General features: G+C 43.7%; 1 protein-coding gene across 1 annotated transcript; it reads right to left on the bottom strand.

Annotated features, from left to right (window-relative positions):
• Dctd (dCMP deaminase) lies at positions 1 to 23,855 on the bottom strand. The gene is made up of 6 exons (XM_020169093.2): positions 23,742 to 23,855; positions 22,150 to 22,264; positions 21,797 to 21,932; positions 4,209 to 4,325; positions 2,616 to 2,712; positions 1 to 1,352 (listed from the first exon to the last, which is right to left on the bottom strand). The coding sequence occupies exons 1-6, from the start codon at positions 23,801 to 23,803 to the stop codon at positions 1,274 to 1,276; spliced, it is 606 nt and encodes a 201-aa protein (XP_020024682.1). The 5' UTR covers positions 23,804 to 23,855; the 3' UTR covers positions 1 to 1,273.
• Positions 23,856 to 24,360: the final 505 nt, after the last annotated feature.

Here is a 24,360-nt window from a genome sequence, read left to right as displayed (position 1 = left end):
ATAAGATTTTAATAATAATATTGGTAAGGAGCCAAATGACAAAATATCCTGGAATACAGAATACAAAACCTCAGAGACAAAATAAAAACTCATGAAAATATAAGAGCACACTAAAAAAGGTAATAATCTTAAGGATAAAGAAACTATTCTCAATAAAGGTACTGAGCATGTTTAATAAAAATGAAATGAGATTAAAGATAAGGCACACAGCTGTGCATTCCTCTCCCGGTGATTAGGAAGGTGATGTTTGTGTGGCTGGAGGCATTGGCACCAGGAGCACAAATGAGCTGGATCACCAATATATCCAGGTGGGCGGAATTTCTTACAATTCACTTACAGGACAGGAATTAATTTACTCTCTGACTGTAGAACGCCCTTGGAAATGAACCCTGTTGGGAAGTGGAGCAGAGGCAACATTTCCACACAGAAGTGGGAGTGTGTGGGGGGGAAGTCCACGTCTTCCATCTGCACAATCCCAGCTGCCACCCCAACAGGACATGGTCTGAGGGACTGACAAGTTTCCTCCTATGGGAACAACTCGTTATTCAGATAAACTAAATCTAACAGCTCTATGAGACCAACAAACCAGAGATAAGTCAAAACCACAGGGATCCCCACGCCCCAGAGGGATAATATGTCACTACCTGTGTGTGGCAGGAGAGCAAGAACACAGAAGATATTTGTGGTTCAGTGGCACTGACCAGGTGCCAGGACAGATGTGCAGTCCCATAGAGGTCTTCTGAGTGGGTGGGCAGGTATTTCCCTTAACTCTGCAGCAAACACGTTAATGTTACTGTCATTTGGTCGGATTTTATTTTTTCCAAGGGCACTACATGTTATGCTTCATTTGAGCCAGATGTTCCCATCAGTGTGTCTGCTCAGCCCTGCTAAGAACACGACAATTATTTATGTGTCCTTCCAGCACTTGGAGTGGTGAGGAGTGTCTGCTGAAATCCAGTGGATGTCAGAGAGCTGATGTTCTGCAGAGCCACCAGCCCCAGCCAAACAGACCACAAAGGAGAGACACCTCGCTCCAGCCCTGTGGGGCAGGCTGCTACAGGTTCCCTCATTTTCAACCCTAAATCACTAGTCTAAACAGATGCAGATTCCATGTGATAGAGGGCCAGGCAGGAAGAGTTGAGGCTTTATATTCTTTAAAGGTCTATTTGTGCTGCGCTGGCTATTAAAAAGTTATGTGCAACTTCAAGATGAAAGGCACTAGCAGTCTCTTAGAGGAGAGTCCCAGTCTTCTGGAGATTTAATGAGATGGAACTCACTGAGGCTTCTGACTCGGTCGGCTGTTAATTGAATCAAAATCAATGACAATCTGGCTGCACTTCGGTGTAAATTTCCTAAACGTGAAAAACAAAACAGATAAAGATATTATGCAATGAGCAGTTAAAGCAATTTGTTTACCTTGGCTAAAACGATGTTTTCTCTGCAGAGAAAAAAAATGTCCTGGGATTCACTTGGTATTTTATCTTTATAGGAGCCAATTACAGTGCACCATACTGGGAGAAACATGGAAAGACTAGTCTTAGGAAAGACTAAGACAAAAAAGATGCATGGGAGTGGGTTTAGTTTGTATGTTCTTCAGCTATCTGAGTTCATGAATTGCCTGGAAGCCAAAGGCTTTCTAGCAAGTTAGCTGCACCATGATATCCGATTACTTGTTTTCCCACCAGATTTATCTTTTTCTAGGAGTTTCTGCAGCCAACTTAGAGTTGCTCTAAAGCAAAAGACTAATTTTCTTTTGCTTCTTATACATAGCAAAAAACAACTAGCTTTTTTAAAAAATTATGTTTTAAAAATGCAAATGTAAAATAAATCTTCTGTATTTTTATACTCATTTTTTACCCATTAGTTCTATAACAATTATGAAGAAGATATCTGAAGGCTAAATTACTCAATAAAAGGGTATATACATAATTGGAATGTACAAGCTCATGAGGCATAGTAATTTAGTTCAAGAGATTCATCACATAAAACCCAGATCCCTAGTAATGAACACAAGGGCAGGACGAGTTACCTGTGGAATAAGTCCTACCACTGTGATCAGATTCCAGAAAGCTTCGGAAAGGGCTCCAGTTTCAAAAGAGCTTTTCTGCCATTTATCAAAGGTGGCTGAACTTCCTTGCAAGTAAAACTTACCACACAATCTTTGCTCAGCAAAGTTAACTACAAAAAATCCAAAATACTTCTAATCTCAATTAAAAATGCTGCTCTAAATAGAACTCCTAATGTTTCAACCTGGCAGGTTGCTTTTATCCTAAATTGTCTGTGCCAAAGTTGTTACATTTGAAAAACATGAAAAGGTTTGGCATCACTATTATAAAACTTGTGGATTTTTAAATTTCTCACTACCTGAATAAATAGTGTAAGCCCTAGAAAGTTACTAATACTAAATTGCAAGCCTTAAACAGATTATCTTCAGATACTTCTGTCACACTCTTAAAAATCTACTCCTAAAATAATCTTTAGTCTTCTGCACCACATTTCTAAACACACTTCCAAGGCATAACCAAGAGAAACTGGATGTGACATGAGACAAGGTCAGATGTGTTCCTACATCAGCCCTTCATAGCACAGGCTTCCCCCAGGTTCTCCGGACTTACCTGAATGTAACCCCAGCCATTTCAAACATGAGCCTCGCCGCTCTTGTCTCATCACTGTCATGGTATTTATCAGACATGAAAATAACTTCTTTTATACCTTAAAAGGTAACAAGGGAAGCCCATCAGTGCATGCATATACAGAACACACAGATGCTGCAAAAGACAGACAGTAGCAGATAGAGCCTCATAGGTCTATGATTAATTACCCTTCCCCACTGTGCTTGCTTGCAGATGATGTCCAGTTGCTGAAATATATATCTACTGCTTTCTAATACAGCAGAGGGCAGATTACATATAATCCAGTCTTTATGGATTTTGTTTTAACAAACGCAAAGTGAAAACATGTCAAGGAGCCAAGCCTGATTCAATTAACAAATTTTCCTTACCTCAGGAAAGTAAATATTCTTTATTCACAAGGCAACTACTTTGAGAACTCAAGAGGCTAATGGAGGCAGTGGAGGATGCTGGCCATTTCAGATTAGTACCACTGGGCTTCCAAGAATGGCTCTTAGACCTGCTTCTTCTTCCTGATCTCACTAGGCAACACTAACCTGAGAGCTAGAAATCCCCAGGGTCCTGCAAAGGCTGCTCCTCCTCCAGCTTCAGAAGGGACGAGGAAGCTAACTGCATAGTGCCACACTGCCAAGTGGCATGCCTGCTGCCAAGGAAATATCCTAAAGGGTGGAGTAGCAGCAAAAGCACCGGGGCCACAATGTCCCTTTAAGGAGGCTCTGATGCGATTATCAGCAGACGTCTTCTGAGATCCACGGAGCTGGTGATAAACAGCTCCCTTAACCCACACATCTGGCTAAACATGCTAAGCCTTTAAATCTCAAGCTGAGAGCTTTATAGAGATAAAGTGTAGCTGGATCTCAGATGTGACAGTTTGAAAAAGGTGAAATATACAGAAAACAGGGTGGTAGATTTATGGTAACTGTAATATAAGAAAAACTTAGAGCAGAACTATTTGAGTCTAGTGATATTTAGATGTAAAGATATGCTTAGATCCTTGAATGTCTACCGTGCATTAGATACAAATGAAAATGTGATCTATAGACTCCCAGCTGACCTTGTTTCTGACAGAAGTTCATTTCCCTTCCTCCTCCCTAATCTATGCATAATAAGTCAGAGAATGGTAAATTGACAGTAATTATATGCAATGCCTGTGTTGTTTTTTGGCAGCTTGCAGTTTAAGAAGTTGCAAACTAAATTAGAAACATGCTAAGAATCACAGAAGATGCAATTAGTCTTAGAATACCTGGCACCATTCAGAAACAAAACACAGGAAATACCTTGCAAAGTTGATAATGCAATTAATTTAGATGTAAACAATAACGATTTGAGATCAGACCCATCCGCAGCATGGTGCTTAGGAGGAGAAGGAAGAAGAGGAGGAAGAGGAGGAGAAGGAGGAGGAGGAGGAGGAGGAGGAGGAGGAGGAGGAGGAGGAGGAAGAGGAGGAGGAGGAGGAGAAGGAGAAGGAAAAGGAGGAGGAGGACGACGAGGATAAGGAGGACGAGGAGGACGAGGAGGACGAGCAGGATGAGGAGGACAAGGAGGATGAGGAGGACAGAGGGAAGGGCTGGCCCCCACCTGCCTGGATGATGAGCTTAGCACACTCATTACAGGGGAACAAGGCGACGTACATACTGCAGCCCTTCACGCCAGCCGCGTTCTTGTTCATGATGGCATTCAGCTCGGCATGGCACACTGGTTGGAAAGAGGAGAAAGCCTGAGACTGCAGCACATGGAGACCTCACTGAGTGCCTGCATTCCATCCCCACCCCTCTGAAACAACACACAATGCACTCAGTAAAAATAAACTGGAAACAGCAAGTACTGAGACCACTAATGAGGGCCACGTGGCCTGACTGGTCGACAATTAGCAGGGAATCTGTTCACTAAGGCACCCCTCAATCCGTAAGCACCCAGAGCAGCCCAGGGGGCTGAGGTCAAGTACCTTCACCCACCCTAAGCGGAGCAATTGCTCATGCCCCACAAGACCCTGGGGTATTGAACTGCCCACATAAAATGGCTCATTTGTGTGTTGATATGCACGCACAGGGATATTCAGTATGGCTGTTAAGAGGGCAGGGAGCAATAAGAGCAAGAGAATAAAGGCGGAAACCTGCGCATTTCAATCCTGAGGGATCTCTTCACCTCATCTTCCTCAACCCCAGACACAGAAGTGCCTGCAGATCACTAGCAGTTTGTCATATATAAGAAAAACATTCATCCACTGAATGGCAACACACATTGAAGTTCTTGATGCACTGATCCATTCTAGTAATGATCCCAAAATGAAGACCCAGATCATCCCCAAGCTCCTGAGTTCAAGGTCAAAGAGGATACCTTCCTGTTCCTCCCACACCTGTCAAAGCTTTCCCTAGCACCTAGCCAGAGGGTCATTCCCCCTTAGGAGGGGACGAAGAATACTCCAGCACAGACCTAGTTCTAAATCCCTCGGCTTCAGAATACAAGATGTGGCTATCTTGTATCCTTACGGAATTTTCTAGGTGTGTTACCTAAAAGTAATACCTTATGGCACTGACTTGTAAACTTCTTCCAAGAGGAGCTTCCAAAATTGTCCATATCTGTGCTCCATACAGTGTGATGTGATGGTCTGTGTCCGGGAATTTTTAAGAGACAGACTCTCAGTCAGGAGCCGGTGGCTCACACCTATAATCCTAGCTACTTGGGAGCAGAGATCAGGAGGACCAAGGTTTGAGACTGGCCTGGACAAATAGTTTGTGAGATTCCCCCTCCCATCTCCAAAATAACCAGAGCAAAATGGGCCAGAGTGTGGCTCAAGAGATAAAGTACCTGCTTTGCAAGCACTAAGCCCTGAATTCAAACAACAGTCCCACCAGAGAGAGAGAGAGAGAGAGACTGAGACTCTCCAGGTAACTTAAATGTGCTGACAAATTTAGGAGGCACTGCCTTATGGGATTCCCTCCTATCCTCAACACATACCATGCATGCAAGTGCTAAAGTAAGTGTTGGTTGAATGGATTAATGAGTGACTATCTAGCTGTGGTACAAATTACACAAAACTCTAGAATATAAATATGGGGACCCTCAAGGATGTCCCCTACCCTCTTCAATTACCAACCTTCTACACTTAACAACTTTGTTGGAGCTTTGCAGCCATAACTGAATAGTAGTCTGAACTCATGGCCCCATACACTTTGGTCACAACTTGTAAACTCAGTCAATGCACACTTAGTGAGAATTTCTTCTGGTCAGACAGATGAAGGCCTTGGCCCACCTTCCTCCCCCAGCCTCCCATTTTCAGGTGAAACTGCAACAACCCCTTGTGCATGTGTGCTGCAGCAGCTTGGCAGTGTTGCAGCAGAGCTGACCGAGAGCTCGCAGGAAATGGTGTGTACTTACATCCTCATTTTAGATTCAGGATACCAGGTTTCAGGAGGTCTCAGCCATGTGTGAAAACAAATAGTCTCTAGTATTGCAGGGAAAGCTAACGAAACAAGCTTCACTTCATGAGATCACAGCCCCGCTGAGGCTAATCTTCACTGGCCACAGAGACCTAAGCCCCATCCCCTAAGACTTGTTGGCCTAATAAACCACAAGGCCATGGGAGGACAAGGAAAGGGAAGTGCTCAGGAAGGACAGTGTGACCATGTGGGCACTGGCCTTTGAGAGGCTTTCTTGTCTCCTTCTTCCCTGGTGACCAAGATGTTCTACTCTGGCATTAACATGGCTCAGTGTTAAAAACAATTAGATGTAATTGTTTCTTTTATTTTCCCCTTGAGGGCAGAGCCCAGCTTTCTAGGTTCTTTGTAACTTCCCCAGAGTCCAGTGGGATGCCAGGAACATAATGGGTGTTAAATATTTATTGAATGAATAAAGGAGGAAATGCAGATTCCAATTATTGATGGTAACATTGGGAAGTATCAAAAGTCCTCTTAAATTCAAATATCAAAAATAAACTTTCCCATCTAATAAATATTTTTCAATGGTGCTGGTATTAAGATACAGGACTAGAGTCTCTGAATCTGTTACAAAACACTATTATAATGCCCTCCTTTATAAGAATTTTCACACTGATTGCAACTACCTTTGTCTAATTCATCCCAGGCAGTTTGGGGCAAAATTTAACATTATAGGTCTGGATTCATGAGTGAACACTACCACGTGAAACGGACAGCATCTTCTGTGCTTGTATAAAGGGTGGCTCACCGAAGTAAGACACAGGGTTATAAACAGACTGCCTTTCTCTTAACTGAAAAAAAAGGGAGGGAGGGAGAGAGGCAGGGAGGAAAGAAGGAATGAAGATTCTAAGATGAAAACACAGTGCTCCTGTTAAGAAAAAATGGGGCTACGTGAACAAGTGTCAGGTACACAGAAACTCTTTACAAGGCAGAGCTCAAAACTCACAATGCCACACATTCACAACTGCACAATGACAAAAAATGAAACACAAGTGCTCAGGCGAGAGCATAGGATGGATGCAACCCTGATTTCTCCTGCCCAGTCCTGTATCTCTGCAACTCAAGACACAGGCAACACCGCTTCCTTCCCCAGAGTCCTTTAGCCCACCAAGGTCTATCCGATTAATACTAGCTTCCTGGCTGCACCTAAAAGGTACAGGGGGGAACTCCCAACCAGAACCTACCCAACTCACTCCCACTTCCAGAATGCCCATTTGTTGCTGACTATAGGTTGGTTAGATTGGAGCGGTGGGAGCTCATTTCCCTGAACTAGCCTTCTACACTGTTAACTGCCAAATCTGCTCCAGGCTGCAAAGAGCACTCAGAATCCATGTGCCTGGCCTATGCCAAGCTGGCTCTAGTGAGCCAGACCAAGGCCAAGCACATCCCCACTTTATACTCTGCCCCCAGGCAGGAAGGATGCAGAAACAGCTGTCAACACGGCTCATTCAGCACCAGTGCTCAAGGCCCAATTTGCCACTGAGAAGCCCTATGACCTTCAACAGGGTGGCATGATTCACAATGGCTGAGAAAGTACATTTCCAACTAATGAGATAAAAGTAATTCTTAAAATACCAAGTAGCATCGATTTCTGGCTTTTTCCTAATGCTCCCACTGCCATTCTTCAGTCCTCCATAACAGCTGGTCATCTTCAAGACAAGCTGCACTGACAAAACGTAGGTTTCCTCTCCTGCTGCCAGTCACAAGCCCAGCTCACTGCTACCAACTCTGAGAGCACAGGCTCCCCTCTACGTCATCTCCGTCACCTTTAAACATGTCCACTTAGTCCTCATCCTGCATAGAAACCAACATTTCTACAACTACTAATTTTTAAAAATAGTTGTCTTTTGGCTTTGCAATTCAGATATAACCTCTAGTGTTCTTTAAAACAATGTTTTTTTTTTTAAACTGTAAGTCATAAAAATTTGTTTAGAAAGTTATAATCTACGTCTGTCTCTCTGAACCTCTCTCTCTTTGCAATGCCTAGGGTCGAACCCATGGCCTCACACATGCTAGGCACTATCTCACACATGTTCTACCACTGAGCTACATCCCAGCTTTTTTTTAATGAGGTGGGTAGGGAGGGAGGGAAGAACAGGGGGAGGGAAGGAGGGAGGGAAAAACTGCAGCATTTACCCATTTCTATGGTGTAAAGACTTCCTAATGTACCATGGGGTTGAGAAGTGCACAGTGGGCTCTGGTGAGCTGGTAGGTCACCTACCCCATACCACTAAATGCTCAGTGACATTGTTACCAAAATCAAAGTCCCTTTTTGGTCAGCACTGCCTGATTCACCTGCTCTCCTGGTCTTTGATTAGTGGACTACTCTGTTCTTAAAAACCTCTCAGGACTATTATACCCTTTGTCTCCTACTTTTCTATGGGCCCTTTTCTTCCTCTTGTCTTTCTGAACAATTCCCAAGGTTTAATTCTAGTCTTCGATTTTTCTCCTATACTCATAGATTCTCTGAGACCAGATCTATTTGTAAAACCTTGAAATTGACATTTCTAACCCCAATTTTCCATTTTCTCCTCAAGCCTTTTTTTGGAAGGGTAGTCTGGGACTTTTCTTTACCTTTTCTCACCACAGATATGTGACAGCAATAAACTGAAGAATAAATTCATCTTTCTCTAGTGCTAACATTTCCATTGTTTTGCCTAAAAACTGCAGCAAGAGTCAGAAAATACCTGTGTGGAAAACCCACACAGGTATTTTTCATATTCACAGTTAGGAATAGGACAAACTATTCAAGTGTCCAAAAAGAATTCAGAAGACAGCTTAAAATTGTCAAGAAAAAGATGAATTTTTCCAACTTGTGACCTAGACTTACACACCTATAGCTAAGCAATAAGCCAAAGAAATCTCCAAATAATACATGTATATTTGATAAGCACAAAAAGTGACACAAAACCCTTTAATTATTCCCAACATTGTTTAAAAGGAAAAGACTCAAATGCTGAAAATTCCAGATTAATGCTTATAAAGTTCTTGATTGCCAGAACTGTTTCAGGTAATTATAAGACAATTCATATGCTCTGGTCTTTTCTTTTCTTTCTTTCTTTATTTCTATTACTAACTGTCAGAATTCAGAACTGCATTAACCTTGGACCACTGAGAAGAGACTGTATAATTAGAAAACTGTATTTTTCAAATTCTCTCTCACTGGGCTTGATTAATCCTCACTGTCTCATGTAGGCGGTTCTCTAGAAGTTTGACAAATTAACAGGATATATTCCATCCTTCGTTAGATTTAAGAGATCTTCAACATTTTATAGATATGACTTTCATCTCATTTTATGTAAGACTAGTACAATATCTATTTTAGACAGTAATGCTATTAAGTTTAGTTGAATAGATTTAAAAAACACCTGAATAACGCTAAACAAATTCTCAGTGTCACACAAATAACCCAGCAGTCACAACATGAAGAGATCTTGGTGAAAGCAAATGCCAAGGCTGCACACAATTTGAATGCAGGAAAACGAAGTCTCTATTCTAGTTAAAGAAAGTCCAGTGTATTTCAAAGTCATCATTTTTAGTGTAAGGGATTTCACTTGAAGAAAATGGCTTTCTTAGGCCTGAGGGGCATTCTACCAGGGTTGACCTGAAAAGGCAGGCAGCCTGGTGGGCAGCTCTTGCTAGGGGTGGGGTTAGAAGGCAGATGTAGAGCACCCGTTGCCACTCAAGAGCAGCCCTGCTCCATCTCCTGCCACCACTCTTAGGCTGAATCACGTAACACAAGAACAGTTGTGTTCTCAGCAAAACAAGGGTCAGGACTCAAGAGCCAGGAAGTCTATGCCCACAGCCTTCTAGAATGAAAGGCTTCCCATCTCCTACTCCTTCTACATGGGTGTCACCCTGCAATAACTGACATGCTGTGGGAGTGACGTCTAAGGCTGACCCGTGTGTTTTTTAAAAATAATTCAACATTAACGTAAGATATCCTGCCCTTATTCAGTGACCACCAAGCTTTGTCATTACTTCTCCAAATTAGAATCTAAGTGATTTTTACTTCTGGGGTCCCACAGGTGTCAGAGGTGCTAAGTCTGGACACATCCCTAGGAGCCTGGGCACCCCACCCTCACCCTCACGGCCCCACATATACCTGATGGAAATTTCCACCAAGGGGTGGGGCACACACTTGCTCCTCAAAGGGATCCATTTAAGGAACTGCTTCATGGCTTCTAGAACTAAAATGGAATTTCAACTACTTATTTCTTAATTATTGAAACATACTGTGACAGGGCCTCATATGTCACTGTCAGCCTTCCAAGTACCTATCCTTCAAGTCAATAATTTAACAGACTAGACTCTTAAATTTAAGCCCCCCAACCTACCACTACCCAAGAAGCCCCCCAAAGATTATAAAGTATTCACTTTTATGGCTACCCCAAAATCCGAAGGAAACACTTCTGGAACGTGGTGAAAAACTATGTCACTGCTGTACCTCATTTCTCCCCACACGAAGTTTCTTTATCTACAAAAGTAGCAAGCTAATTAATTACTGGGGTTTCAAATGATTTCAATTACAGGTGGGCTTGGAAGGGAGACTCAACTTCCTATTGGAAACCAGTAGTTACATCACTTCTAAGGTAATGTGACCAAACAGGCCCAGTGAGCCACACCTTACTCTTCTTGGTTTCTGTCCCCGTCCTCTTCCCCAGAGAGCCTGCCCCTCCTTCTCCCCTGCCAACTTCTTGGAGCACTGTATAGTCCCTTCACTCATATGGCTTCTGAGATGGTCCTGCCCTAATCAGAGCATCCCTTCCTACTGGGCTACAGAAGAAACAGAAACATTTAGAACTTTCATTCGACCTTCCCCATACATGTTTTGATAAGTTCTGGCTGCAAACACTGCCCATCCCAGGTAAAGCACTCCCAGGTGTGAACTAAGTGCTGGGGCTAGAGGAAGATGGGTCCTGTTCCCAAGGAGCTCACAGCCAGCAGGACAAAAGATGTCTAGGCACAGAAACAGCCAGAGGATGGCACACAAGTGACAAGCACTACAGAAGGAGGACTAGGGAAGCTCTGAGCAAGTTCAGTACGTGGGAGGTTAAATGCACTGTGTGCAGGTATATGAGGAACTGATCTGCAGGTAATATTGTTTCTGTAGAAAACTGTATTTGGATTACAAATGTTTTTTCAGAACAAAGGGGCTAAACCCTGGGATCTGCCTACACAAAGGTAAAGTCTTAGTCAAGTCCCAGCCTCCCTTTCCAAGCACAGGGTTACAAGAGCACAGGACTGACAGAGTGAAAAGCCTTATGAATGAAAAAGAATATGCAAATGATGCTTTTGTTTTTACCAGTCAAGACTAGGCTTGTTTCCTGAGCGAGGGGCATCAACTCAGCTGGTTGTCAGCCCAGGTGGTCCTCGAAGGGGGTGAGGACTCCTGGGAGTTGGGTGCCAGGGTCTTCCTGAGAAGAGATGACAGGTGACAGCACTTTTACCCCACCAACCGACTACTTGTGCTTAGACTGGTGACGCTAGTGCCCCACACATGCACAGTCAGGACCTTTGTCCTCAGAAGATTTAGTAACTCACTACCTCCTGCTATTGAGGGGCACACAATTCTGCTTAAGAGACTAAGTTTGTCTAGTATAAGTTTGTGTGTGAAAATGCAAACAGGAAATACAGCTAATGCAGAGAAACCCAGCCCCATGCCTTAAAATGCCTAGAGTCTTCAATTACCACCATGGACCAGAGGGGAGGTCTTTGCAGGAGGAAAATGACAGCAGAAAGGAATCCAGGCCAGGTCTGGGCAAAGGGATGAGCCATTCACTCAAAAGGTAGTCAAGTCCCTGAGGCCCTGGGTGAAGAGTGGATTCTCAGGGCACCCCATAAGCAGATGGCCCAGGACCCACCAAGCACTGCAGTAACTTCTTGGGTCCACTCTTGGAACAGTGCATGCTGGTTCTCTGCTTCCTCCTTACCATGTCCACTTATTAGCTACCTCTCCCACCTTGTAGTCTGAAGACCTTAAGCAGCTTTAAGCCTCAGCTTGCCGATCTGCAAAATGGAGAGGAAAACCCGTGCCTCCAAAAACCCTTACAGAGACAGACTCTATTAAGAGTGCAGTGTGCAAAACCCACCTGGTAAGTAAGTACTACCCTCTCCAGGCCGCCCACCTGGGGCCAGGCAGTCCTAGCCTACATGTTGGGCCCGACGGTGGGCATACACACTTCTTTTTCCTCTCTCCTGCTCTGTTCCCCATCCCCTGCCCCCTTCCTGGCTGCCTCTTGCTAAAGCTGCTGGCAACAACTCATGGCACCCAGGGGAGCCACTTAGCCCCAATGGTAGTGCTTAGGGCTAAAGCCATTTCTGACTGTGGTGTTTCCATTATTGATAATAAAGCCCCCAGAACTCTAATTACACTGCTTCCCTTGTGCTAAGGGCACACAATCAGGTCAGGAGGAGGAGGACACGGAAATAACCGCATTTCATCCATGGCTAAGCCAGGCCACCTCCCTTCCTACTGCTCATGTGAAATACATGTGCAATGCCTAAAAGGCACTAAAAAGGCATCAAGAGAAACAGAGCACTAATCATCCTCTGACAGCATTCTAATGTAAATATATACCGCAAGGCTTAAAAGCGGCCCCCTTGTACTCATAGCTTTTAAAGGGTAAACTGGGAGTGTGGGCTGAGCACTGGAACAGGGGTTAGGATCCATCCCAACCGTGGGTGCTAATTAATTCCAGCTCCACAAGGTCCACCTCTAGCAACTGACTGATCCCATCTCAGCATGGGAAAGAGGGGGATTAACTGACCTAACTCAAGATTCTCCTGACATTACCCTACTTTCCTGGGGGTTCTCCCAGCTCCTGGCATCTCCTCTCTACCCATATGCCTGACTTCTGCTCTTCCAGCTTAAAGTCCCACTTCAGCCTACTGAAAGGCTGTAATCCATCATCTCTCACCTATAACTCCAGAAACCTCAGTGTCTGCTGTCACCTGCACCCTCTCTGCCCCCTAGTGTCCCTCCTTCTGTCACTATTCAGTGTGCTTGGGAGGCCACCGAGCTCATGTCATCCTCAAGCACTTTGCTTCTTTTTCCCTTTCTTGATTCCTCTCACTTTCTATTGGATTATTCCTTCAGCTAGCAAATGTCTGACCAGAAAGCTAAAAGCAGATTCTCCCGTCTTACCGACAATACAAACGGTTCTCTTGGCCTCATCCCCTTCTAGCCACAGTACCCTATCACCAGTCCTCTTCACAGCCACACATATCAAAACCCTATATAAACAACATCCTCACTTCCTCACTCACCTGTTCTTCCTTCAACTGGCTCCCTTTGGCTCTCAATCCTACCACTCTGTTGAAACTGCTCTTGGCAATGTCAGCAATGACCACCATATTGCTTAACACAGGGCATCCTTAGCCCCTAGGTGGTCGTGGACACAGTGGATGGCTCCTTCCTCCTTAAAACACTGCCCCAAGGGCCCTAATGTCACAGTCCTTTGCACCCAAGCTCTAATGCTGGAGTTCTTAGGGGTCAAGCCAGCATATCTTCCTGCCCTCCCACCCACTTCCTCTTCACCTCACCCAGTGAGGCACCCAAATGTCTAATATGATTACACTGGCATTGCCAGCCTAGACTTCTCCACACCCACCTGCCCACCTGCATTTTTCCTGGGAGCTCTCATAGCCCTCCAACTTCATGTATGCAAACCTTCCTATCTCACCAATCCTGCTTGGCCTGCAGTCTCCTCCACACAGGAGGCCTAACTGCTGCAGCTGGAACTACTTGGGGACAGTCAACCTCCCTTCTCTTCCACCCAATCATCTTGATGCCTTCAAGTAAAGATGATTTACTTGAGGGGACACATGAGCCTTAGATGACAGCTTAAAGTTCATTTCCTGAGAAATGCATATTCAGTGTGTATCTACTTATTTCCTTACTGTCTACTTTCTCCACAATCAATCTGAAAACTCACTGGACACGGACAGCAGGCCGTGAACATTCTATTTACCACTGCAGAGTGCCTGGCGTGCAGCACACAGGACAGATGCCCTATCAATACTTGCTGAATAGGAAAAGGGGAACAGGTACTAGAGAAAAGGTTAGATCAAAAAGAATTAACCTAGAAGGTAACACCCACGCACAGGAAATCAATGTGAGTCAATGCCCTGTATAGCTATCCTTATCTCAACCAGCAAAAACCCTTGTTCCTTCCTATTATTGCTTATACTCTCTCTACAACAAAATTAGAAATAAGGGCAAAATAGTTTCTGCTGGGTATTGAGTGGGGGGGGAGAGGGAGGGGGCGGAGTGGGTGGCAAGGGAGGGGGTGGGGGCAGAGGGGAGAAATGAACCAAGTCTTGTATGCACATATGAATAATAAAAGAAAAATGAAAAAAAAATACTTGCTGAATGAAAGAACATACATGAAAGTACTCTGAAAAAAGCCAATACCTTATAAAGTTACAAATTCTAAAAGGCAGGACTCAAGAGAACACCCCCATCAACAACCGATGACTCAAAACTGTTAAAAGAAGAGATGACTCCATAATATTTATTGCAATTCCTAAAAAGTGATGACTCACTTGCAGAAGGGAGAACGACAAAGAAGAATTCTGCTTCCCTTTATTCACCTAAAGTCAAAATTAATGGCATTTTGAACAAAGTCTTTTAATTGCAGAATTAAAAAATTCATGCTGCGTTATCATATTCAATATTTTAAATTTACCATGGCATCTATCATTTGAAAGAGGCAGAGCTAAAATTTACACCTCCACTAATTAGCTGGCAGCAGCCCTTGGCCAGCATGAGCAGAAGCGCATGTCCCCTCATGTTTTATTCCCCTCCTTTTACCAATACTCTGCGTTTATCATGGGGCTTTCCCAATGCTAGGAAAGTACCTGCGTTTCAATAAATACCGTCACATTGTGAGATTGACAAAAGGAGCTCGGAAGTTCTATTTAGTCTAGGACTAACGCCATCACCTAACACTTCCAAGTGAACCTCATATATTCATACATCCTCTTTCATTTGGACACAGGAGTTTTTCCTTTACTTTTGTTATCCAGCCTTTTTTCATTCAATGTCTTTTAATCTCCAGGCTTGTGGGTCTGTACCTGCTCCCTCTTACTTGTGCAAACCGTCTTTATCTGGTTTCTGTCCATCTCTTAGAACCACAGCAGATTTTAATCACTGGACAGACCGAAAGGAAGCCTGCTCCTATCTATTAATTAAGCCATGACATATGCACATTCTTCCTTTGTCACTGCCACCAAGAGCTTTTTACAGCTCTACAGCCTTGACCAGGAATGCTTTCATAACTCTGTAAGCAGAGAAACAGACACTAAATTGAGTGTAGTAAAGCTACATTTTATTTTTTCCTAGAATTAACAGAACTGGAGGACTGATATTATTTCACAAGGAAATTGAGAAATAATGTCAAGTGATGTGTCTAACAAACCCTGACCACAAACCGGACCTAGAACCCAGGGCTCTTGAAGGCTAGCCCCGGGTTCTCTCACTTGAATGTAGCAACTGTTGTTTTAAGCACTGTGGAAATTTAATTAGTTAATATGCATATTAGAGACAAATACCCCCATCCAAATATAAGTCCTAGAAGTAAATATAAAAGGCAACATAAACATTTACAAAAATCTCTAAGGATCAGGTTTTACTGTAAATTTCTGGGAGGAAACAATACATGTGTGCTCTACATTGATATACCAGTATTAACAAAGCTATGAAAGGGAGATTCCTGGTTGGAAAAAAAACTTACAATAAAATAAAATCTTGGTAATTCAGACCAATTTCAGAGAAGACCGGTCAAAATCAGTACTAGTGACATGGCACAGATGAGCAGAAGAGACTGAGATTCATCATTTTCTGGAGCTCATCATGTTGAGCTGCCAGCACTGGCTAAAGAATTGGCAAAATTAAAGAATTAAAGAAGTTGTGTTTATCATTAGAAATATCCATTTGCATTCAGATCTTTAAGATGTTCAAATACTTGTCTTCTACAGTAAGTGGAATGTGGCCCTGAAGTTCTCTTGAGGGCATGAATTTTTTAACAAACCTTTTCTTTTTGAGAAAGGGTACAAAGATGTACTTCAGCCCACTTCTAGTCATCACCTTGGGAACCACTACCTTGAATTTTTACTTCACACTCCTATGAGGTGAGCTGACTTCGAAGTCACTGTTTATAAATACAGACTTGTGTACGTTTTCTTGGGTAGGTTGACTGCTATAGACATGCATTTTAGTTTTTCCTACAACTGCTCTTTAAAACAAGGGTTATTTTGTTACTAGCCATCCTTTGTAGATATTCATAACGAAATGATTGCTATTGCTTTATAATTAACCTTATGCCTATAAAAATATAAATAGAAATACTTATTTGACAAAATAAAATAAATTAGCAAAAAATTACTCCTTTTTTTTACTCTATCCTAAAGTGAAATATTCTTTTAATTCATGCTGGTTAATTTTAAAGGGCGTGGAAAAGACTCATACACCATTGAGTTCCCATTGTTCTAACACACCACACAATCAAACCTGGTTTGCCCCTTGATTCATAAAAATCATCTACTTAATTTCTTTCCCACACAAGTGCTCAAAGGTTCTCCAGTATATTAATTGTTTCGTACAAAAGGCCCTAATTAGACCTGCTGCCAGGCCACAACTCCTACATGGCCAGGCAGGGGAGGAATCACAGGAAGCTGTAAGGGACATGAAATTCTGCAGAAAAAGAAACAGCAAGTCACCAGATGCACAGATCTAACAAAACCAGAGAGCATTCAACTTCAACTGGCTGAAAGAACAAATTTGATCTTAATTACTGAGAGGCTCTTACAAGTTGTGAGGAAGTCACTGCTTAAGAAGAATCAGCTTCCTAACTTCTTGATAAATTAGTTTCTCAAGACTAACCTTTTGGATGCCAAAGAAATACATCACATGCATGGCAGTGAGGAAAATGTCAGTGTTCAAGGGGGTAAGGTAAATGGCTAAGTAATCACTAAAATGACACCTATGCATGCTTAACGATATGCTAAGTCTGAAAAATAAAGATTAAATTTAAATGTAGAACTAAAAGTAGCACTGCCACACACTGGCAAAAGTGTTTACAACCACTATGTTCATCTTTCCTCACTTTAATGAATTCAGAGTTTCAGCATTCTCCTTTTAGCATCATGTACTTTTTGGAGGTATTCCTGTAGAAACAGGAACTGATTCTGGTAAGAGCCAATACCTCCACTTCTGCCCAATGAATTCAGAGGGAAACCACCACCCACACGTAGGGATAAGACTGTGGTTCTGGGCTGGTGGAGTGGTTCAAGTGGCAGAGTGCTTGCCTAGCAAGTGCAAGGCCAAGTTCAACTCCCAGAAACACCAAAAAAAAAAAAAAAAAAAAAAAAAGACTGGCCCTAACATGATGACAGGTGATACAGCCAGCACAGCAATCCTGGCTTCTGGATCAATCTGGATGGGAGAGGAGGTCAAGCCAAGAGCCCTGTTCACCACATAAAGGCCTGCACCAAGAGGAAACAGCCAAACCCCAAAGTGTAACAAGTAAGGTTCAAAATCCCCAGAAGCTTAACAGTTTGATTGTGGATTCTACTCCCACTATGTATCAGCAAAACTGGTTACACAAATCCAGAGGAGTGATACCTGAATTACTGAGAGTATTTTACTTCCATTTTATAAAATTGGTATTTTGATTAAATGTGTACACTGTAATGAATTTCATATAAAGAAACTAATAATGTCAACTGAATACTTCATCATGAGTTTAGCAACCCACCTCCTCATAAAAATAAAAATCTTCCATTCTTTTTACATGGCAAATTAGATAAATTTGCTGCTTCCTTGCTTTTTAATTGCCCTTCATCTGAAAGGGTTCTCCCTGTAACAATGCTTCTTCCTGACACTTACTGTTACTGACATCGCACTATCTTTTGGATTTTTCAGGAAAAAGATATGAAAGCTGCTTCTTTAGCAAGGGGAATTTTCATTTTCCGTATTAATATTTCATTACAATCAAATAGTTTCATGAAGTTTTGATCCTAAGGCTGGAAGAACAAAAACACCCTTTAAAAATGCCTCTCTAGAGACACAGCCCAGAAAAAGCTGTCTTATTAAATTACAAGTTGTCTGTGTTTCCCTCCTCCCCACAAAGTGTCAATCAAGCCTAATGACTTCAAGCTTACAGAATTATTAAGCAGAATTAATAATATGTATGTTATTGATAAACTCAAATTTACATGAGTTTCAAGCTCCCTTGATGTCCATCACTTTGGGCTACTGTAACAAAGCACAGTGTTTATTTCTCACAGTTCGGGAGGCTGAAGTTCAAGATCAGGGTGTCAGTATGTGGGGTTCTGGTGAGGGTCCTCTTCTAGGTTTTCAGCCTAACATCTTCTAATATCCTCACATGGTGGACAGCAAGCGCTCTTTGGGACCCCTTGTTATAAGGGCACATTCACACGGGCTCAACCCTCAAGGTATAAATCACCTCCTATAAACCCCACCTCCAAATCCCGTCACACTGGGATTAGGATTTTAACATATGGATTTTATTGGGGACACAAACATTTACTCTTACCTGTAATCCCAGCTATTTGGGAGGTAGAGATAAGGAGGATCATGGTTCAAGACCTGCTCATGAAAAAAGTTAGCAAGGCCTTATTGCAACCAATAAGCCAAGCATGGTGGTGAGTGCCTATGAAGCATAAGTAGGAGGACGGCAGTCCAAGGCTGGCCCTGGGCAAAAATCGTAAGACTGTACCCAAAAAATAACTTAAGGAAAAAAAGGGCTGGGGAAATGGCACAAGTGGTTGAGGGCCTGCCTAGCAAGCTCAAGGCACTGAGTTCAAACTCCAATATTGCAAAAAGAAAAAAGGACAAGGGTAGGTTTACACCATAGGCCTAGAACACTGAGGCACTGCTGAGGGACTACAAAGGGCCTAGAGTGACCCACAGTTGAATAAATACCTTGTTTAGCACATAAAACTTTTCCCAATGACATACAGATACTGTCTGATTAATACAGATCAAAGTAATGTAAAGTGTCAGTAACATGAAGGAGGTTTTTGGATTTTCTTATTCAAAAGACACTGGGGTTTTTTTTTGTTTTGTTTTTTTTGACATTTAAAGGAGGGTCCCCTTTAGTCAAAAGTGTTTGCGAACCATTGCTCTGGACCTTAGGTAATCTCTAAATGTCCTTTGTGGGGATTAATGTATAATCTATCAAGATAGCCTTCAAACTGGGGGCCAGTGGCTCACTCCTGTAATCCTAGCTACTCAGGAGGCAGAAAGCAACAGGATTTTGGTTCGAAGCCAGCTTAGGGAAATAGTTCCTTGAGACCTTGTCTCGAAAAACTCTTCACAAAATTAGGATTGGTGGAGTGGCTCAAGGTGAAGACCCTGAGTTCAAGCCTCATTACTGCAAAAAAAAAAAAAAAAGATAGCTTTCCAGGTACGGCATCTCAGTCACCATTAACATAGGTGAAGAAAGAGATATGCCCACCCAATTCCAGACAGTATCACCTTATTTTTAAATTAATTTTTAAAATATTAAAACAGAAACCAAAAAAAAATTTGCATTTTAGTCAATCATGACCAGACATTTCTATGACATTCCAGCCAATCCAAAATTTACTTCCCTGTAGCTCAAAAAGTCTTGGAAAAAATCAGGAAGGAGTGCAGTGTACATATAGTCACTGTTATTTAGACTTACATGTATTATGATGGTAGAAATACTAAATGCTTTTAAAAGACCATTTAATACCTTCTTCAAGTTTTATGATACATCAAACTACAAGCTTATGTTCATGAAAGAAAATAGTCTACATTAGAACATAGCTACAAATAAAATGAATAATGGGTAAGGGAGGGCAAAGAGCTTTGAAAACCTACAGGATCATATGGATGATAAAAAGTAATGCAGAAACTTAGCAGCTATTCAATAAAAAATAATCAGTAAAGCTGGACAAATGCCTGTGTGGGTTTAATTCCTTCTGGAAAGTGACTCTGAAAGATATTCCCTCCAACCTGGACAAAAGGCAATGTCTCTTGAATAAAACCAGGTACTTTGGAGGCTACAGAGCACTGGTAAAGGGCAGGGAGTGGGGTGGGGGGAAGTATAGAGCAGTGTAGGGCAAAGTCTTCGGTTTCTAGGTCACTGTTATAAATCTGTCCGGGGTCCCAAAGGGACAGCTATTCATACCTCCACCCTGGTCCATCCACTGGTATCTTTTGCAACCAACTGGAGAAAGACAGATTGACATCTCTTAAGAAGTCCTCCACACGGGAGCTCAGCACAAAGACTAATGTAGTAATCATGCGTTCCAATGTGGATCTTTAACATATCGACCCTTGTGCTTTCACTGTTTTTATATGGGACATTGAACTATACGCTGAAAAATTATTTTTGCATAGACCTCAAACAAGTAATCATTTCTCGTCTTTCTTCCTATCAAAAGCTTATAGAATCAAAACCAGCATGACAAAGTTTCTAAAATATAGTATCACTTAACTCTAAAGCCGAGGCTGAGAAGACAGTTTTATGTTCTCCCCATTCTGATCCTGCTCTTCCTACTGTGACCAGGGTGAAGTTAAATTGACTATCCATTAAATCCCCTTAAAACTGAACTATTTTTTATGCCCCGAAAATCCTGAGCACTTTTTAGCTGTCCCTACCCTCATTCCTCAATTCCTTCTCTACTTCAGGCACCTTTCTTCTTTTTCATTCAAACATGGAGGATTTGCCCCTAAGCAGTTTGAAATTTATGGGGGTTATTTAATATAATTAAGGTCCAAGAATATTAGTGAAAATACATAAACTAGATTAAATGTACATTTGGTATTCTTCATGAGGAAAACCTACCCAGGGAAGAGTCAACAAAGAAGAAATGTCTTACATCTTGCCTTGAACTTGGTTTCAGTAGCCTTCATCTACTTTATTTCCAGCAGAGCCGAGTCTGTTCATTTCCAGACATAAACACAAGGCCTAACACTATGAAATACCAGCAACCAATATATGCAACCCGATTTGCCTCTTTTATGGCATTAGTTGAATATTCTCTAAGGAATAAAAGGACAAGTGAAGCTGTGACTTGTCCCTCCCAAGTAATCTACGAGGGAACTCTTCCTGGGGCTGAGATAGACAACAATTTCTAAGCATCCATCCCTAATTTCAAGGTGAATGTCCAGAGAGCCAAGCCAAAGGTCTTCACTCCCACACGTGTGGCTTTCAGTCTAAGCACAGTGCACGGTGGACTAAAGAGGCCCCTGCGACAGGAAGAGGAAACATCATCCATTTCCTGCCGTCCAGCTCAGTCTGGTTCCTGCTGCCCGGAGATGAGCTGGAACCAGACATCCTCATCAAGTGGAATGCAGCCTACATCTCTTCAAAGCAAAGCCCCAGGCAATTTGGTGAGTTCACCAGGCTTCCCAGCAGCAAACAACCAACCTGAAGAGCGGCCACACCTGCCCTCCAGCTGTCTCTGCAAGGGGCTGTAGGCTGCCAGTGAAGCACACCAGGCCCACACAGGAAACAGGGCCTGAGACCTCAGGGCAGCCATATGACCATGTTTCCATGGGTGGCTCTGTTTGGAACTTGGGGATGGGGACTGGAAATTGGGATAGTTTAAGTTTGTTTGCTTTGAGCTACTGATGACCAAAAAAGGAAGACAACACCTTCTGGCTGCCTTTTTAAACTAGTGCCCACCTGGCTCTATCATTAGGCAGTATGAAATATGAACATGCCTTACCGTAAGGGTATTTGGTATCCAGCTTGTTCTCCGCTGTCCTCCTCCAAGGCAACAGGTCATCACTACACCCATTGGGCATCCCATTGTACCCAATCCCAACAATCTTGTTTTCAGCATTCACGATGCAGGCTCCAACCTACAGGGAAACAGCCAAAGGCTGGGTGGGTGACTCCCAATGGCTGGTTTACTACTGCAGAGGCACTGGAGGGAAAACCTAAGTGTGTAGGAACGCAGCACAAATGGTGGCTGATTTACTCTGCATTTTTAAGTTGTTAGGTACTCCCTTTTCATTCTACTCATTTGAGGGCATCTCTCCATGAACATCCAAACTTTCTCCTGTGAAACTCACTTACCTGGGAATTTGGATCTTTGCTCCTCTGTGCCGATAAGAAGGCCACTGCCATGAAATACTCAGGCCACTCCAAATAGTCATCCCTTTTTTTGCAGGAAACTTCACTCATGTTGGGTCTAGAAGAGAAACACCACAAAATGTTGAGAAAAACATTTGGGTCAATCTGCTCTCCAATTCAATCCAACCACACTAAACTCTGGATCACTTAACACAGGCAACTTCAGCTACCTTTATCAATCAGTCATAGATAGTCTCTAGCTTTAAGAGAAGCAGGAAGAAATTCACTATTTCAGAAGTGTAGATTTGGCACCTATAGCTTCACATTCCCAAACATCATAACTTTACTATGGATGTGTTTCTAAGTTAATATATATGGCTAGCTATAGTGTTCTTTCCTTCGCCTCTTTATGAATCAGGAAAGAGGGAGGATAGAGAAGAGATTATTTGTTGATGCTGATACTTTAATTTTACACATCATCTCACTCAAGTCTCACTCCTAGCTAAGCTAGGCGGTAACATCCCATCTTACACTCAGACAACCTGGGGAATTTGTCCTCAACCACACACTAGTATCCATGCCCATTGGATTCCAAAGAAAACATGTGAAGCTGTCCCAATTCTTGTTATTAACCAGGTAATTTGTCCTTCCTCTTTCCCCTTAGTTTTTCCAGATGGAACAGAAGTTATCAAGTCTGAAGACTGAATCAAATGAAAAACTACAAAAAGGGCTATTACCAAAGCCAGGTTCTGTAACAGGGGCTTTAATCAGGGCAAGTGCAGGCCTATACAACAGGGAGAGCCCAGGCACCGGACCTATAACTTCAGCTGAGATGATCCTTTCAAAAGGAACGAAACTAGGGCAAGGAAAAGAGGACAATACAACATCACTCAATTTCTCTGATCCCTCAGAAATCTTAAGAAAGTCTGGTTGTCAGGCCTAAATGATGGTCAGACTTTCCCAAAACTTCTTTTAAGTTTACGCTGCTTGTGCCGTCCAGAATTCCTAAGACTAGGATGCAGTGAACAAGGAACCATGACACCCAAATACTGAGGAGCCTGCAATCCCTATTAAACGGGAAAACAAGCACTGGACTGGACTGGTTTCTCACCTGGTTGAAAGACTACGTCCATTGGGGCTATAGGGTGCCAGTAAGTTACAGGAGGGAGAGAGGAGGGCAAGGAAAACACTGCTGCACCGGCAAGGACTCACAGGAGCCCAACTACAGAAACAGGAGGAAACTGAGGCTCGGATGCAACTAATCCAGAAAGCTACGGCTGGACCGGCGACAACAAAAGCCCCGCCCCTCGCAAGCCCCTCAACTCTCCGCATTCCCTCCAACACGTGGGCCTGGGAGGAACAGCAGCGTTCCAACTCCCAGAACCACCCCCCTCCACCACCACCACGAGGGAGAAGGCGAGGAGGGGCCGCGACGCGCGCCATGAATTCCACCCTGGCGCGCCTGCGAGCGAGCCAAGCCGCCGCCGCGCGTCTGCCCACGTGCGTGTGCCCACGTGCGGGTTGTCCCCAGGGCCACCGCCCACCGGCTCCCTCCCACCCCCCAGCTCCCCGCCACGTGGCGCGCGGCCGCGTACCCGCCCGGCCGCCCCCGTCCACCCTCGGGTGCGGGTCCGCGGGCCTGCAGGCCGGTGCTCATCCCCGCCGCCGCCGCCGCCGCGCGCGCCCAGGGAAAGGAAGTCGGGAGAGGGGCGGGGCCGCAGCGTGGCCGGAAGGCGGCGCACGCTCGGGGAGGGGGAGGGGGAGGGGACGTCGGACCGGCCCGCGGGGGTGCAGGGCGAGGGGTGGGGACTCGGCCCGCACAACCCGCCGTCTGCCTAGAGAGAGCGAGGGCCGGGGCACGGCGCTAACGACCGGTCCCGGGGGTGGCCTGGTCCCTTTGGTGTAGTGCACGGTTTGGGGGTTGCTTCTCCACCCCTGCCCCCAACACACACCCCGCCCGACTTTTTGCACTGGGGGCGGTGACTGCGCCCTGAAGTCGCTCGGCTACTCGGCTGCTTCGTGGCCCCCGGGTGGGCGCCACTCCCAGGGCTCCGCCTGCCTGCGGACTGGGTCGTTTTTGTTGGTATGGGGTGAGGGTTTAGTTTTTCTTATCTGGGTCAACTTCTTTAAATCTGTATCATAACGCGACTAAAAGACGATCCAAAGAATCCAGTGCTGTGAAACAGAAAGCGTTTTGGCTTCCGGAATGAGGCT

This window comes from Castor canadensis, chromosome 14 (assembly GCF_047511655.1).
Source record: "Castor canadensis chromosome 14, mCasCan1.hap1v2, whole genome shotgun sequence".
Lineage (NCBI taxonomy): Eukaryota > Metazoa > Chordata > Mammalia > Rodentia > Castoridae > Castor > Castor canadensis.
This window is presented reverse-complemented; position numbering and strand designations above follow the sequence as displayed.